The sequence below is a fragment of the Punica granatum genome, chromosome 3, assembly GCF_007655135.1.
Source record: "Punica granatum isolate Tunisia-2019 chromosome 3, ASM765513v2, whole genome shotgun sequence".
Taxonomy (NCBI): domain Eukaryota; kingdom Viridiplantae; phylum Streptophyta; class Magnoliopsida; order Myrtales; family Lythraceae; genus Punica; species Punica granatum.
This window is the reverse complement of record NC_045129.1, coordinates 28,282,740-28,300,817: the sequence shown is the minus strand read 5'-3', so window position 1 is coordinate 28,300,817 and position 18,078 is coordinate 28,282,740. Positions and strand designations below refer to the sequence as shown.

At 35.2% G+C, this 18,078-nt stretch overlaps 1 protein-coding gene across 1 annotated transcript; it reads left to right on the top strand.

The window, feature by feature from the left end:
* The first annotated feature begins 141 nt into the window (after window positions 1-141).
* On the top strand, window positions 142-1,513 carry LOC116202047 (MLP-like protein 328). Its single transcript, XM_031533561.1, has 2 exons — window positions 142-584; window positions 963-1,513. Exons 1-2 carry the CDS (start codon window positions 386-388, stop codon window positions 1,232-1,234), a joined length of 471 nt encoding a protein of 156 aa, XP_031389421.1. The 5' UTR covers window positions 142-385; the 3' UTR covers window positions 1,235-1,513.
* The last annotated feature ends 16,565 nt before the right edge of the window (window positions 1,514-18,078 follow it).

Sequence of the window (18,078 nt, the reverse complement as noted above, 5' to 3'; positions counted from 1 at the left end):
GGCGTGCGGGATGTAGGCCCGCACGTAATAGAACCCCCGAATTCGGAATTTTCGATTCCGCATGATCATTGCCTTAGCATTTAGGTGTACCCCGTACCCCTAGACCCGGGTAACTTGCCGGCCCTCGACTTTCGGGTCGTAAAATGGCAAGTGGCGACTCCTTCTCACGTGCGTCCGTCGCGCGTCCCCGGGAAGGTGGACACTCCCAAGCCGCGTTGCAATGAGGCTTCGCGCATTGCGTGCCCCGACGAGACGAAATTCGGGTGCGCACATCTAGGAATTTTGCTGTTAATATGAGTCTCAATATCAGGTAATCAGTATCCATAAAATATATAAATACATATTAGGAAAAGAAACGTACCAGTTCATTAGACGAAGAGTTACAATGGCATCACCAGAGGCACTCCGCGGGAAGTTGCAGAAGGATATCGACCTGAAATCGAGTGCAGCTGATTACTATAAGTTGTGGAGGAAGGAGTCCCACAAGATCCCCACTGCTTCGTCAAAAAACATTCAGGCAGTAGCTCTTCATGAAGGTGACTGGCACACCAATGGAGCTATCAAGCGCTGGAACTACACCCTCGGTAAGCTAGCCATACTTAAACATGCACCTTGACTTAGAGCTCCATGTCAATTAATGAGATATCGAGTCTCTCCGACCCGATGCCGATGCATCAGACATGTTATGATATTTGTAAATAATGTCCAGCCGTGCAGTGCGATTTTCCTTCCTAACGGTCATTGTAAGTTTCTCAAAATGAAGCTTCTTCATTAGTATGTGGTTGAGATAAATCAGAACCATACATTAGGTTTTAATTGCACGGATCAGATGTATCTTAACCATAACACCGCATCGATTCCATTTACCGGCTGTCCTTCCAATATATATCATGAGAATATTGGCACTTTGACGATCAATAACCATATATATTTTGTGGAAAATCCTATGATTTCGTATGCAGATGGAAAATCAGCTGTGTTCAAGGAGAAGATGGAGTTTGATGATGCCAACATGACTGTTACCATCCACGGCATGGAGGGAGATGTTTTTGACGAGTATAAGGTCTACCGGGGAACATGCAAGGTTGTCCCAAAGAACAAGGGTTCCGTGGCGAAGTTGGGCGTAGAGTATGAGAGGGTGAACGAGGATGCACCGATTCCCAACAAATACATGGACTTCTTCGTCAGCGTGAGTCAAGATATCGATGCCCATGCCTACACGGCATCGACATGAGAGGCTGGCGGTGGATCAGCTTGAAACCTTGTTTCTAGCCAAACGAATGTATCTATACTGCGTGAAATGATGTCGCACTATTGGATGTATTGTGTCTATGATGTTTCTCAGTGTAGTTTCTTTCGGTCATAAGGGAGGTTTCTCTATGTACTTTGATTTGCTATATTTTGATCGGGTGTCTAGGCAGTGGCCGCAGTACTTGTAAATAACTGAAAGCTCTCTAGAGCAGCTTTTCAACTCTCATGCATGAATAAAAATCTCAACAATGTTTATTAGTAACATTGCTTCAGTTGCAGTCCTGACCTTGTATGTTTGCTTTTCTACACGCCCCTTTACGTATATATTGTATATGGTAAAGATGAGGCTTACGTACCAAATGTTTTTCATGTAGATTCCTGAAGGCCTACTGGATTGAAGCATTATGCATGCATATCTAACTAAACTCTTTTTTTTCTTGGGTGTGACAATCAGGTCTTGCCAGAGATAGTCTGCGACCACGCCTTAACTAATTATCAATCAACATCTCTGAATGAGTCAAAGGCAAACACTCGTGCTTGGCCTCATGAAAAATAATGTTGTCAGATGTCGATCCAACGCTGGTGGCATAGTGCACGCGTACTGATATATGAGGGGCCACTTCGAAGTACTGTATTGGCTCTATAGCTTCCATATAAAATCTATGTATTACATGGAAGCTCATAATAATTTGGTGCGCTATTGTTCATAACTTCATATAATAGATTCTTACTCGTAACCAGACGTGTGAATAAAATTTCGGCAAGTTGAAGTGATTTCAAGTTCTCATGATGGTAGGGCAGGCGTAATCTTTCGTTATCGTTATATCTTGCAATCAATTTTTCTTACGTGCATTTACCAACATAGGTTGATTCAAACGGTTCGACGCTTGTTCCCCTTAAACGAGGTCTCAAATTTAAGCCTTGTGACTTGAGAAAATCAATACTGAGAAAACTTTATCCCTTAGTGAATCAACCCCGGTCAAACTAAATTAGTCGGAACCTATTAAGTTTTCGTATACTAGAGTACTTACAAACTGAAAAAAAAAAAATCTTCTTACGTGCATTTAATTAACAATGCAATTCTAATCACACAATTTCTTTCACTCTGGCTGAGCATATAGTTTCGGCCATTTGGAATATATAATTAGAAAATGTAATCGTTTTTTTTTTCCACTCGATAGAAAGAAACTTTATAGGTTGGGTTGTGTTGAATATTAGGAACATGATACTAACTAAGATATATATGTCTCCCCATTATTATCTGTAATATTACTATTCATAGAATATATATATATATATATATATATATGTTTTTTTATGGGTAATATATATATATATATATGTATGTATGTCATTTGAGAATATTCCTTATGGGAGATTAAAGCAAGCTTGAATGTTTGTCCTAAAACAACGACACATAGGCCGTGGAATTAGTTGACTAAAACTTAGACACCCTCATGATAAAATAAAAGAAGTCACAAGGGTCATGGGAGAGTTTTATTTCTTAGCGGGTTCACTTGGTTCGACTGAATTAGTCGGGGTTCAATTGGGCTTCCGGATACCAGAGTTTACACCGAAAAAAGAAGTCACAAAGGTCATGGGGAATAGTCGAATGAAATAGGGAAACCTCTCGTACATATTAATAATAAACTAGTCATATAGTCCACATTGCGTGGGTAATCTTTGCAATAGAACTTATAAATATTTTGTGGAAAGAAAAAAAAATCCTAAAGTAAAGAAACTAATATTTAATGGGACAAAAATTGGAAAAGTCTACGTATATTTAATGGGAGACTCGAAGGGATGCCTACATGGGAGCTCCCCATCACTCGAATACGCTTACGTAAAATTTCTCGTCGCCCAAATAGAAGCTCCTCATCAACTCTGATGAGAGTACATTGAATTACATATATATATATATATATATATAGATAGATAGATAGATAGATAGATAAGTGCATTTTACATACCACCGGAATATTTGAGGAGCTTTGGTTGAAATGCATAAGATTAGCACCATTTTTCTATTAAAGTAAATCACTTTCAGATGATAGCAGTAACAAATATATAAGCACCATGGATGCTTCTCGAATAAAATATGACTAGTTTCCGCGTTGTGCCGTATAAAAAGCTAATAAAATTTCAATTATTCGAAGTTTATTGCGATATTTTTCATTCTATATAGAGACTATTTTCAATACTGCCTTTAATATTTATTCGGGATAAAAAATGTATATATTTTTCAAAAAAATTAATATTTATCCAGAAATCGAGAAGACTGTCTTATTTTTTAATATAATAACTAACTATGATCATTATGATTAAGTGGTCACTCAACCATGAGTAGAAAAAGATGGATGTGATTTTTCTCATTGTGCTCCTTAATTTTTAGGATAAATTACACTGGTGGTCCAAAATTTTTTTTTTGCTACTTAATGGTACAAAATGTTTCAAAATTATAACATGATAGTACAAACCGTCATCTCGTCATTGACGTCATCAAGCGACGCTGACGTGGCTCACTACGTGGCCGAAACAATAACCTCTCTCTCTCTCTCTCTCTCTCTCTTCTTTCTTCTTCTTCTTCTTCGGGAACAGGGCGAGGGGAGGAGGAGACAGAGAAGAAGAAGAGAGAAGATGAGAGAGAGAGAGAGAGAGAGAGAGAGAGAGAGAGAGAGAGAGAGAGAGAGAGAGAGAGAGAGAGAGAGAGAGAGAGAGAGAGAGAGAGGTTACTGTTTCGGCCACGTCAGCGTCGCTTGACGGCGTCAATAGCGAGATGACGGTTTGTACAATCATATTACAATTTTGAAACATTTTGTACCATCAAATAGCAAAAAAAACTTTTTGAACCAATCTGATACATTATTAAATTTTTTTTGACCACCAGTGTAATTTACCTTAATTTTTATATATTATAATTGACCATAATCTCGTTTATTAAATCGGTAAGCACGCGGATGCTTCTCGACTTGCACTAGTATTATCTGACAGCAACTCAATCCAAGTGTAATTAAAGAATAAATGGTACAAGCAAAAGTAGTATTAATTAGCATGTATTGACCAGGATAGATATAATACCCAATTCTCTGATCTTCTCTATACTCATCGATTCATCATCTATACAATATATATATATATATATATATATATATTTGAAAGTAAGAACGAGGTTGGTCTGGCCATATGGTCTCAAAACGCTCGGTTTCTGAATAAAATTCTCTTATTTTTTGAGTTTTTAAAATTTTAAATTATTTTCGATTATAAATTAGCAATAAAATTTTCCAAAATTACTTTCAGTTATAATATTCCATTTGAAAAAAAAACTAAAAATACCGTAAAATCTTTTAAATACTACGGTGATATCCAATTTAAGGCAATATGAATTTTTTGAGTGGATTTTTCTAGATTTTTTGAATTTTTTATTTGCGAAATTATTTTGAATAACTTTTTTAAAGATATCATCATGCAATTCGATTTCTGATTTCTTTAATTTTTATTATCAAAATTACATAACATAATGTATTTGAAATAAATGAGAAGATTTGATGTTATATGTACATATATTATTTATTAATCTTAATTTTTTTCAAAAAAAATTAATATTTCATCGAGTAAATGTTAACATGAAAATAAGTATATATTGTTATATATTCAATCTTCCGAAATTAATTTTTTATTATAATATTCCATTTAAAATATAAAAAATATTATAAAATCTTTTGGATACTACAGTGATCTCTAATTAAAGGCAATATGAATTTCATGAAGGTAATTTTTGAGTTTTTTTGTAATTTTTATTTTTTGAATTATTTTTAATAAAAATATTTTTTAAAAGACATCTCATCATAAAATTTGATTTCTTTAATGTTTATAATCAAAATAACATAAGGTATTTGAAATAAATGAAAATATTTTATATTATATGTATCGATATTATTTAATAATCTTGAATTTTTCAAAATAAAAATTAATATTTCATCACTTAAATATTAATATCAAAATCAGTATATACTAGTATATATATTGATCCATATTGTAAATATATTAATATATGGTTACGTGAACAACCTTTAATATATAAAAAGAAAAAGTATGTATGAATTATATATTTTTATAGATATCTACCTTTAAAAAAAAAGATTAGATAATATTTTATAGATATATATAAATTATATTCTCTTTTAAAAAAAATAAAATTTGATCACCGGAAAAGGTAAACAAATCATATTATATTTTATTTAGATTTTATATGATAGTTATAAATATGAATCATCATACACATAAACAGGCATGCTCAACTTTCAGAGAAACGTATGTCCGTCCTAGAATTCAAGTGAGTTGATTAAATTTATGTTTTTATTTTTTATCTCATTTTTATTGAAAATTTTATTTTTTATTTTTTCTCTTTTTTTGTCTTTTTTTTTCCTTATATTCTTTGTCGAGATTGGTGGTGTGAGTTTAATTTTTCTAAAGGTATTGTTACTCTTATACGCAAACTCTGAGAAAGTAAGTTCATCTACAACTAAACGTGAAGCTTATTTGTATTTTATTATTTTTGTTTCATTTTTTATTTCTTGAAGGAATTTTTCTTTTTAATTTTTAATTGTAATTTCTTTTTAGATTAGGGGAACTATCTCGTGTAATGCACGGACTTCACGACTATTGTTAAACTGATTACATGAAAAAAAAATTCTCAATGCAAAAAATCCTTAAATAAAAGTGAATTCCGTGAATAAAACATTAAATTTCGGTCGAATAATAAGATATGTTAAATCAACTTTAGAGTAAAGATGTGATGCGGGCTGAGCTGGGACCACATGATAGGCCCATATCCTAGGACCAGAGAGAAAATATTCTTTGATTAATGTTAATTTAGGAGCATTTATTAATTTTAATTTTTTCGGTTATAAAAGAGTTTTATGTACTTAATAAGCATAGATTTACTTTTCTAAATATGAGATCAGATGGGCTTCTAGTTTAGGTTCCTTTCAAAATATGAGATTGGCTGAATTGCTTTCAATATTGATCTGAATACCAAAATTAGTTTTCGTCTTTCCAGTTACAGATTTTAAATTTCTATACGCTATTTATCACCAAGCCAGCTGAACTCTTTAGATTAATAAGCAGTCCGGATTGGCTTCTAATCTAAAGCCAGACCAGTATGCGGTAACATATCCATTTCATATCTAAGTCAATCTTACGGGAACCAAAACTGTACGCGTATGGCATATACATGTTATACATGCAACAACACACCATCAACTCTTATGTTCATTTTTATTTTTTATTTAATTTTTTGATTATAAATTAGGTGGCTCATATATAGGCCCGGTACAAGGAAAGGGCCCGTGCCATTGCACTATGTCCCTTTCTCAAATTCCTTATTTAGCATAGCATACACTCATTAGGAATCATGCATGCAGAGAAACGTACATGCAGCACTAGAAACCTTGTAGAGGTCCCTAGGCCCCAGCCCCAGATGTCAGGTGAGAGTCAATGTCTTTGGTGACATCGACACAGAACATGAGCATTTAGGGTTTCGGGACTTTCTCGCTCAGCTTCTCATACTCCAGTGTCCAGCGCGCGACGCCCCCAGTACTCCCCTCCTTCGGAGTGGCCTAAATGATTAAAATGAACTTCTTGTACAGTTTCATCAGATCACCTTCGATAACTCTGAAGGTGGTGGAACTCTTCTCATCATCTATGGCCTCGATTTTCTTCTTTGCAACTTTACTCTCTCCATCTTCGACATTTCAATTGCACGAACAAATAGTTGCGAGGGGTTAGGATTTCTTTGATGATTTGCTTGCGATATTACTTCAATGGAGGAATGGAAATAATATAAAATAAAATAACAACTAAACCCACAAAGCCAAAGAAACTGCAATATAATTAATGAACACTATCTTCTATACAGATAACAAATAGGATCCAGCAACCGCTTTATGAATGGATCGAATGAAGGTATGACTTTTCATTTACTGATTCCACTAATCCTTCAAGACTAAAAGGTTAATGATAAGAAGAATCTTCGGGATATTAATATTATTAGGATATCCCTTTTGAGCTATTAATAATACGTTGCGCAGGGAAGAGGACATGTACATATATATTGCCTTTAGGATATCAATCTTTCGTCGATAAGGAGCTCTGTAGAACCTCAACTTTTACGTATAAAACAGTATCGAAATGATGGAGCCGAAAATATAACTAAGTCTATTAAATAATTATATGAATTCCACCCGATATTAAGCCACATATACGAGTGTTTTGAAAACAACTCTAGTTGTTCCAATGGACATCAAGGGGAGAAGTTGCTATATAAATGTTATATATATATATATATAGTGTGTGTGTGTGTCCTTGCCTTCGACATAATGCCAACAGATTACAGAGCCGACCTTTCCCTAGTCTCCTTCGTGCAGCTTGCAATCTTTTAATTTCGGAGAGGACATTTTCGGATGTATTGAGGCCTGCACGTGAACAGGTTGTGGAACTTGTCTGTGGGAGATCTGATCCCGACGTCAATCTCCATCCTTCCATGTACTACATGAGCCATTTTCTTACTTTGCTTCTGATGGAATAACTTTCTTCTCCTTTCTAGATATTTAGAATGCGAGTATCTATATTATATATAAAAGTATAAAGTGTTTTTATAACTTTTATTATTTTGAAAATGCCCTTATACCTTCGTGATTTTTTCTCGCACCCCTACCCTAACTCAAAAAATTCAAATACCAATTAGTCATCACACCCTTCGGAATCCTGGCACTCTCTGTCCCTTTCTTTTGTAAATAAACCAATTAAATTTATATTCTCAATAACCCTTTTCACTACAAAAATAATTACCTATCGGTTTTTTCAAAAAACTTTATGTTTTATGACAGCCGTTTCGTTCTTATTGCTACAAAAACAATTGCCTATTGGTTTTTTTTCTTATGACTATCTATTTTATGACAGCTCTTTCGCACATTTTCACACTAAAATTACTTATAAATGCACCCTCTGGTACTTTTTCCTGTAGAAAGCCCAATTAAATTAAAATCCTATTTTTCATAACCTTTCAATTTCGTGGCATTTTTTGACACTTTTTTTTCCTGAAAGACTACCTACCCTTGACCCTTTCACTAGAAATAAACTAATTATTAGTTCTTTCTTATAACCTTTTAGTTTTAGGGGTTATTACGCCATATTTCTCATGATTTTACCGTTTTCTCAAATCTATCATATTATTTAAAAATTACTAAAAAAGTACATGATTTACATCTTGTTCCAAATCTATCACGCCGTCAATTTATCCGTTAATGAAACGTAAATGGGCTCCAAACCTATCTCATGATTTTAATTTTTTTCTCAAATTTATCACATGATTTTATTTTTTTCCTCAAATTTATCCTGGATAAAGAGCCACAATGACAAGAATGTGCTCACTTACGCTTCACGTCAGCAACAACGTTAATTGTTGACGAAGAAATTAACGTTATGATAGATTTGGAACTAAATATAAATCATGAGCCTTTCTGGGTAATTTTTAAACCATGGGATAGATTTAAGAAACGGGTGATACCATGTGATATCTAGCGTAACAAACCCTTAGTTTTATGACACCCTTTCGCACCTTTTTCACTATATAAACTACCTATAAATGCAACCTCTGGCCCTTTATCCTCTAAAAAAACCAATTTAATTTCTATTTTTATAACATTTCAGCTTCATGGCACCTTTTAACACATATTTTACTAAAAAGTTTACCTACCCTTAATCATTTTCATTAAAAAAATATACTTTGATTTTTTCTTATAACTCTTCAGTTTTATGGCACTTTTTCACACATTTTCACTATATAAGCTATCAACCATGTTCAAATGATAGAATAATTCATTCAATTGAAGCTCACCAAATACGAAGTTTCTCCTCCATTCGCGCTCATCGTCACAATTCCTCTCTCCTTCTCTATTGCGATTCACATCACCTCTCATTTCCCTTTGCACTAATTATTTCGTCTTCCTTCTATATTTACGATGAATGATTAATTTCATACAAGATCTTCGTCCGTACTCTACGCTTACATTCCACTATGTTATTTTTCTTCCTCTGATTTGAAATTTGTGCTTGAGTGAAAGTTAACCATTCATCGTTTTTATCATGAATACATACGCAACCAGGTAAGTAATCCCTATATTCTCTTTCCTATTAGTCACTAATATGAGTTCTTTTCTTTCTTTTTTCTGATTTATATCTCGTAGTTTTGCTGATAACACTATAACAATATAATAATGATCGATCAAAAGTTTTCAACCAAATATGACTGGCCATCCGGCTGCTTTAATTTCTTTAAGAAGATATTGATGTAATTTTTTGACGAATTTAAATCATTATATATGTTCTTATTAAGAAGAGCATTTTTCCCACATATTTTCCAAATTTTATACAAAAAAAATTAAAAGAAGTTGTTCTGTGAAAGAAGTTTTTCAACATGTTGATGGACGTTTCATAATTATCTTTAACATTTCCAATTGAATTTAGGGAAAAAGTACAAAAATCTCCATTGTGATTTAGGCTCGGGACAAATTGCACAATGTACTTTTAGTAAGGAAAATTAGCTCCCATGTGGTATACTCCATTCGTCATAGGAGGTTACGACGTTAGTTTTTTTTATTTATTTTTAGTCCTCAATCTTTAACCTTTTAATCATTTTTGTTCTAAATCTTTCTTCTTTTATCATTTTTATCCTCAATTTTTCATTTTTGTCCTATAAAGAAAATCGAAAAGAAAGGAGGGGCTGAGGCCGCCAATCGGTGACCTCGACCCCTCCACCGAGCTCGACAATACCCATGGAGGACGTCGACGACCTTGGTGGAGGGATCGAGTCACCGATTGACGGCCCCAGCCCGCTAATCGATTGGGAACTCCTACTCTGAGTCCCCAATCGATTGGGGGGTAGGGCCGCCAATCGAAGACCCCGACCCTTCCACCAAGGTCACCGGCGTCCTGTTGGTGACTTCGATGGAGGGGTCCGGGTCGTGGATTGGCGACCCTAGCCCGCGAATCGATCAGGAACTCTGACTCGGAGTCCCCGATCGATCATAATCACCTTAAGGAAAGTGATCTCCACGCCTCTAACCACATTTTTCGATATACTCTTCAACCCTCTTATTCAACAATCTTAAGGTGATTATGGCGATGGAGACAGGATCGGAAACTGCTTTCAAGATGATGAACCAGGACTTCATCAAGTTGGATTAGTTCGATGGGACGAACTATTCTTGTTGGAAGGACAAGATGATGTTCTTTCCCACTGCACTGAAGATTTCCTACGTGCTGGATCCATCTCTACCGGAAGTTTCTGCACCGCAAGACAACGACACCGAACAAGTGAAGGTTGAACGAAAGAAGCATGAAGAAGATGAAGTTCTCTGCAGGGGTCACACTCTCAACACTCACTCAGATCGTCTTTACGATCTCTCCGTGTGAAATCCCCGAAGGAGATTTGGTAAGGGCTCGAAAATAAGTACAAAATTGAGAAGCAAGGTGTGAATGAATTTTTGATAATTAAGTTCTATGAGTTTAATATGGTAGATCATTTTTCTATGTGGACCAAATGCACGATTTACTCGTGCTTGTGTCCAAATTGAAAGATGTGAAAATGAATGTTTTTGAATCAATGCAAGTGGGAATAATAATTGCGAAGTTGCCTCCCGATTGGCATGATTACTGAAAGAAACTGTTGTACACCATCGAAGAAATCATTGTAGAGTAGATTCTCAAACATCTGCAAGTTGAAGAGGAAACTCGCAATCTGCAGAGGAAAAGTAATGAAACTTCTAGCTCGAAAGTAAACTTGGCCTCTTCGGGAAATAACTCCCAAAAGTCAAAAGAAAAGAGAGTTTTCTGAGGTCTACAACAGTGAACCCAACAAAAGCAATGACAATAATGCCAAGAAGAAGAAAGGATTGGCATGCTATCATTGTGGCAAGAAAGGCCATCTTAAAAGGGATTGCAAATTCCTAAAGGCAAAGAGAGGGCAGAATGGCAAGAATAATAATGTCAACAACGTCGAACAAGACGTGGAGGAAATTGTTGCTATGATTTCTCAAGTGCATATTAGCATGATAAGTGAAGTCCATATGGTTGGAGCGAAATCCTCTTACTGATAGTATGATTCGGGTGCGTCCATTCATGTCTGCAACGATAAATCTCAATTCAAGGAGTTGGTAGACGCTGTCGAAAATGATGTTGTGATGATGGGAAATCAAGATATTGCAAAGGTCTTGGCAAAGGGACCGTGGAACTCCAATTCACTTCCGGGAAGAAATTGATGTATATGTCCTAGAGATTCGAAAGAATCTAGTTTCCGCTTCTCTCTTGTCCAAAAAAAGGTGTCAAGGCTATGTTAGAGTCCGACAAGTTATTGGTCTAAGAATGGGATTTTTGTCAAGAAAGAGTACTGTTGTGATGGGATGGTCAAGTTATGTATGTGTAACAATAATAATAATAGTAATCTCGTTTATGCTTATGTTGTTGATTCATCTTTCACATTTTGGCATAATAGACTAGCGCATGTTAATTTCGAATCATTAAAGTTTATGTCAAAGCATTGATTAATTTCTTGTGATAAGTGTCAGCACCCTATTTGGTCCATCGGCTCTAAGATAGGACATCAACAAGGCTCTCGACTAGGACTCCTGAGCTTTAACAAAAAATGATGAGGGCAACCTATGAAATTTTGCGGCACACACCATTGATCCCGAAGAGTAAGGCACGAATTATCAATATTCGAACCGAAGGCAGTGAACAAAGGGGAAATCACGTCTTTGTATCATTTTCTTCGGTGAGAACGACTAGCTTCGTGGATCCTAGAACAAAGTTCGATATTTTTAGATCAAGGTTTGGTGAGTCGGGGACATTTCAATGCAAAAATCACGTCGAGAGCCCATTCGAGCAAAAAGATAAAATTCGTGAGAGCTAGGGCGCCCAAACAGTGAATACAGCAGCTCGAGCATGGGATTCGACGCATCAATCACGGTCAATCCTGAACCTAAAAGGGTGAATTCCATATGCTTGACCTCGGAAATCGAGTTAGGTTCAATTTGACGGGTCATTCATTCCAAGATTCAATACGGAGAGACAGAGTTATGAATTTTTTAGCGCACCATGCCCGAAACTATTATACCGGGACAAACTCTGCCAGTCGAGGGAGAAAATCCATAAAAAAAAAATCAATTCTTCGTATTTTCAAGCATGGCCAACGTTATTGGATTCCTAATTCACTGAAGATTCAGAAAAAAAATATATAGGAGATGTTTTCGGTTAGATTAGTACAGAATCGAATATATTCTCACAAATCAGAACCAAATCTCTCGGTTCGGGCCAACTGTCGATGAAAAATTGTTTCGGGAACTTCCCGAGGTCAAACGATCTTCAAATTTTACGAGGATGTGCCCAACTCATGTAGGGATCAAGAAAAAATATCACATAGACTGAAAGGTCATGAGCAATTCAGGAAAATTCCGGATGTTCAAGTCATTCCATGGACCACTGGTCACAGCTCTGCCAGCTCCTGCCCCTTTTTTCCCCCCCGCTGCCCCCCCATTTCCTTTTCTTCGGCTTCTTCTCTTTTCTTTTCTTGGTTTTTGGTTGGTCCAAAAGAGGAAACCTTTAGCTCACTCTCCTCTTCTTCCTGAACCTCAAAAACCCGAAGAAAAATAAAAAACCTAAAGACTCCCTCGAAAAAAATCCTAGCCGCCACGACACTCCCTCAGCTCATTGTCTGTAGTTTAAATTGTTGTGTATTGATTATATTGAGCCCAAAGGATGTAACGTTTTGTATATTTGTATATATTTTTAGGTCTACCATGAAGTGGATTAGTCATAAGTTAATCGCTTGAAAGGTTCATTATTGATCTCTTCACCGCATGGTATTCAGTTACAAGTAAGTTATTCTTTTTCACTTCATCAGCATCAGCATTCAGACTTATTGGGGGGAAAAAAAGGTGAAGAAGCAAATCTCTCATTCCATTTTGCATTGCAGGCGAAATGAAACTGGTAACTAGATCTGCAGCTATTAGTAATCTAAGTTTTGTACTTTCTGGCTATTCTGCTTATGATATAATAGGTGAACTAGACAAGCACATGGGTAAACTCAATGAAAGCATATCAGTCTACAAATGCTGAAGGTTGCTGCTTGTCCTCCAAAAGATGTAACATTTTGTATATTTGTATTTCAGCAGTTACTTAAACATTGAAGCTTATATTTATATTTTTGTCATCTCCTCTCAGGAAGTCTCATTCACCTGTCAATGTCTGACCTGGACATTACATTGTAAACCTGTTGCATTAATTGAGTTGCATAACGGAATAGGACACTAAATCTAGAATATGACCACATTTGTAGGGTTCCATTCACGAGTTTCTAAATCCATCTTTGCAGCATGTTTTTCTCGGGACTCACAATTGAAGTAGATATTTTGTTCGATTTGGAGTTGCATTCCTCTGGTGTTATATCCTGTCATATGGCTGCTACATACGACTAGTGGTTGATTTTGTCTTTGTTGCTAACTAATTTTGAGTGCTTTTGGTATCTCGAACTTCTAATTCAATGACCTTACAATTCCTTCTTTCACGTGAAGTTCCAGATATTTAGCATGGACCACATGCGAGCGGTAGATCAATGAGGTTGCTTGCAAGATTATGATTAATATGTGAGAACCTCATGCCCCTTCCTTAACCTTTCAAAAATCTATCTAACACGTCACTATGTATCTGCACTTTAACTTGCTATCTTATTCTCGATTTTGCTTAAGTTGAGTGCATTCTCCTATTTGTTTTGCAGCTGTAATGGAACTCCTGATTCTCTTGCATAGCTATAGACAATCAAGAGAAGTGGCCTAAGGTTAGTCATGGAGGGGAGACGCTTGGTGTGTATGGATTGAATTTTGTCTTGTTTAGAGAGGCTGTGCTATTTTATGGCACCTGCCGCCTGGACGTGTCGTTCGTTCCTCGTTACCATATATTGATTTGTCCCGCAAACCAGCACTGCTCTCAGTGGGCAAGAAGAATAGGAAGTACTGCCTCTGCAATGCAAAAGATGGAATCTCTTTGTTTTTGGGTTTGGTTAGTGTAATTACTTGATGAATCAGATGTGACAATTGATATGAGGATTATTATTCTCATTTCTTTACTGTTTTACAATGTTGAAGTTGAAATCTAAGTTTTTATATTCCTTTAGTTCTTTTTGCCCATATCTTTAATGTTGATTTTCATACTTTCTCCTATGAAAGATTAGTGCCTAGATTGTGCAAATCTTGATTCTTTTTTCTTCTCATTTCTTTTTGGAAAACTTTAAGCAGGTCGTGTTAACGTGTTCGAGTAATCGGGTTAAACGGATAAACGGGTCGTGTTAACGTGTCTGGGTAACCGGTTGAACGGATAAACGAATCGTGTTAACGTGTCCGGGTAAACGGGTTAATCGGATAAACGGGTTGTGCCAGGTAAACGGGTTGTGTTAACGTGTCTGGGTATCGGTTATAATCGTGTCGTGTATACGTGTACCTTTATGACACGTTTTAATAAATGGGTTTAAACGTATCGTGTACGGGTTGACATGGATATAATCGTGTCGTGTTCGTGTATGTGAAACCTGACCCGTTTAATAATCATATCGTGTATGAGTTATGACCTCGATGATATGAATCCATTTAGACACGACACGTATAAATACGACACGACACGAATTGACACCCCTACCTTTTGGTATCTATTCGTTAGATCTCATATTTTAATGAGATATCTCTAAAGCCCATTACTTTAAACTTACCTAGATCACTTTATCAGGCCAGTAAATAAAATAGTGCAAAATACATAATCAATTAATATATATGTTGAATACATTATTGAATAATTCAACAGATAGTAGTCTAGCATCTATATACAATGGGATCAATTACCGCACCTGATGTTATACCTGCAAGTGAAAGTTCTACCAGAACATAAAGGAAAAAAAATTGGAATAAAAGAAGGGAACGCGTACGGGAGAAAATATAAGAAAAACAAAACGAAGGGTGGCCATCCAGTTAGACGCGGCGAATCCATCTGCAATCCCCTTGACCATCTCCGCCAAGAGGAGGAGAACCATGGCCGAGGAGGTCGGGATGCTAAAAGCAACGAGAGCCACGATTCCCATGGCAACGCTATGTTCGTGATTGCTACATGTGGTATCAGAGCCGACCCTATTCCACAGCCATAGGAGATTGCGGGTAGATGATTTGAGGGCTATCCACGAGTCAGAATCCATGGGAGTATGTTCTAAACCCCGACCCAAGAGCCCAATGAGGATGCTGGGGCTAAAAGGAGTTTGTCACGTCTCGTGAATCCCATATGTTGTGCAAGGGGGCGATCTGGAATTTTTATGTAATCCCCAAAAACCTCATTAATAGCTAGTATTTTTCAGTGACGGGCCGTAGTTATTATCAGCCGTGACGGCAACATCCTTATCACGTTACATATCATGGAAACATAGCAGGTGTGGCAGCACTTCTGCTCTATCGTCTTTATTATCTCCCTAATCCGCTTCCTCAGCACCATCATGTGCTCATCATCCACTGCCAAATGGTCGCATTTTCGCCATTTCCCAGGAATATAATAATGTCCGATCCGATGACGGATTCGGGTTGACACTTCTAGAATTCACAGATTTACTGGGGGACATCCCCGTTTATCCATCGGCTTTCCAACGATACACGCAGGTATCGACTGGTATCTACCCCTTTCACTCCTAACTCCTTAACTATCAAGCTATGCAACATAATATGTTTATTACCTACTCCTAATTATATTTCTGATATATAAATTAAATTAATTTGATATATAATATTTTTTTTGTTGAACTAATATATAAAATATTTAACACTTTTAACCCTAAATTAATTTCAACATTACAATTTGATCACTATCAACCCTAAATTAAATTAATTTCAAAAATGCAAATAATTCAACACTATCAATCCTAAATTAAATTGATTTTATATTTAATATAAAATATTTTAATTTACATAATAATATTCATTTCTGGAAACATAATTGGTATTTGATATCTATCTCTAAAATTATTATTGTAAAAGTAATATTAGTTTTCTCATTTGATATTTTAGTAATTGATATGTGTTTTATTTCTAGTACTATTTTTCTCATTGCTATTGACTCTATAATTTGTAACATAGCCTTTTAATTTATCTCAATCACAAAATCAGTATTATAGATTATTAAATATAAAAATTATATTATTTTCAAAACGCACGTCTGGATATTTTTTTATTTTTTGATTCTTAATATTTATTTTAATTTTTCAATATTACCGAGGAAGTAACATCCCTCAGTAATTGCCTCAGAAAATTTACCTTGGGAATTAATCCCTTGATAACTATTTTTGATATTTTTTAAAATTTTTTAATTTTACCGCAGGAGTAATTCCTGCTGTAATTATTGTATTTTAAAAAAATTAAATATTACATAGGGAATAGTTTGTATTTTGTTATAATTTTTTAGATTTTTTAAAATATTTTTTATTTTGTTTTTACTTTTGTTTTTAAATTTTTTAATCTTTTTATTTTTTTAATTTTACCTAAGAAATGGTTCCATTTACCGAGGGAATTATCCCTCAGTATTCCGCTGGAAAATTATTCCAACAGATTACCAAGGGACGTGTTCCTTTTGTAAATTCCCTCGCTAACACGCGATTTTTAGTAGTGATGTTTATTCCACAATGATGATGTCCTTCTGTTAACATGTACTATCTATATTGATTTGCTTCCTTACTGCAGTTCTATTCGGGAAATGCCTGGGTTAGATCATTATGTTTTATCAATGATAATCATCTGAAGATCGATCACATCAAGATATTAATGACTTGGATCATCCAAGATCGCAGCAGAATTACGTCCGTTAGGACAATAGTGAACATCGCAGGTGAAGATGGACATAAACATTAGTTAGATCAATTGTAATATATAAAATTTGCGGGGATGCGATATGAGAATGAATCACGGCCACAACTTACTTGTTTCAAATCTCCAGCTTGTGGTAAAATGTCTTTTTAATTGCTCAGATGATTTATACTGCGTTTGGTTTCATAGTAGGATTTTAAAATTAAATTTTGATTTTAAAAAAGAGTAGTATAAATGGGACCCATCTTTTGACTTTGTATGAGTTATGTTGTTTTGTTGTGAAAAAAGTGATATAAATATGGCCCACTATTTGATTTTGTATGAGTTATTTTGTTTTGTAGTGGGTAAAGTTAAGTTAGAATTGTGATTTTAAAATTACATCCACAGTCCAAACAAACCCAATTCTTAATTTGGGATTAATGTACTTGCCCATTTCTATCATTGTCCCCTTTACATTTTTCTATATTCTATGTATGTAGTTGGCATTCTATATAATATGTATGTAGTTGGCATTCTATATAAGTAGTATGTCGAGGAGATTTTAATTATTTTCAAGAAAAAATTAAAAACATTATCCATAGTAAATAATATATCAAAAATAATTTAAAAGAGGTTCACCAAATATATTAAAATACTTAATAAAAATCGACTAAACTTTTTTTTTTTTTTACGCACCTGTGCAATGTGCGACACCTATAATTTGGGATGTGGCTACCCAGACTGAATTTTGATTTTTGCACATTCCATTTCTTGTTATTTGTCGGAGCAGAGGACGTCACGCATAATCTTTTTCATATTCAATGAATTTCAATTGTCAACTGTCTTTAGAGAAACGTCATTCCTTCAAACGTTGATATTTCATGGAATCATCAACCACAGAGCAAAG

Bases quoted from the DNA above. Each gene is read 5' to 3' on its own strand.
- LOC116202047 (XM_031533561.1), top strand. From the start codon at position 386: ATGGCATCACCAGAGGCACTCCGCGGGAAGTTGCAGAAGGATATCGAC. The intron at 585-962 runs GTAAGCTAGCCA...TTTCGTATGCAG, and splicing joins GCGCTGGAACTACACCCTCG to ATGGAAAATCAGCTGTGTTC.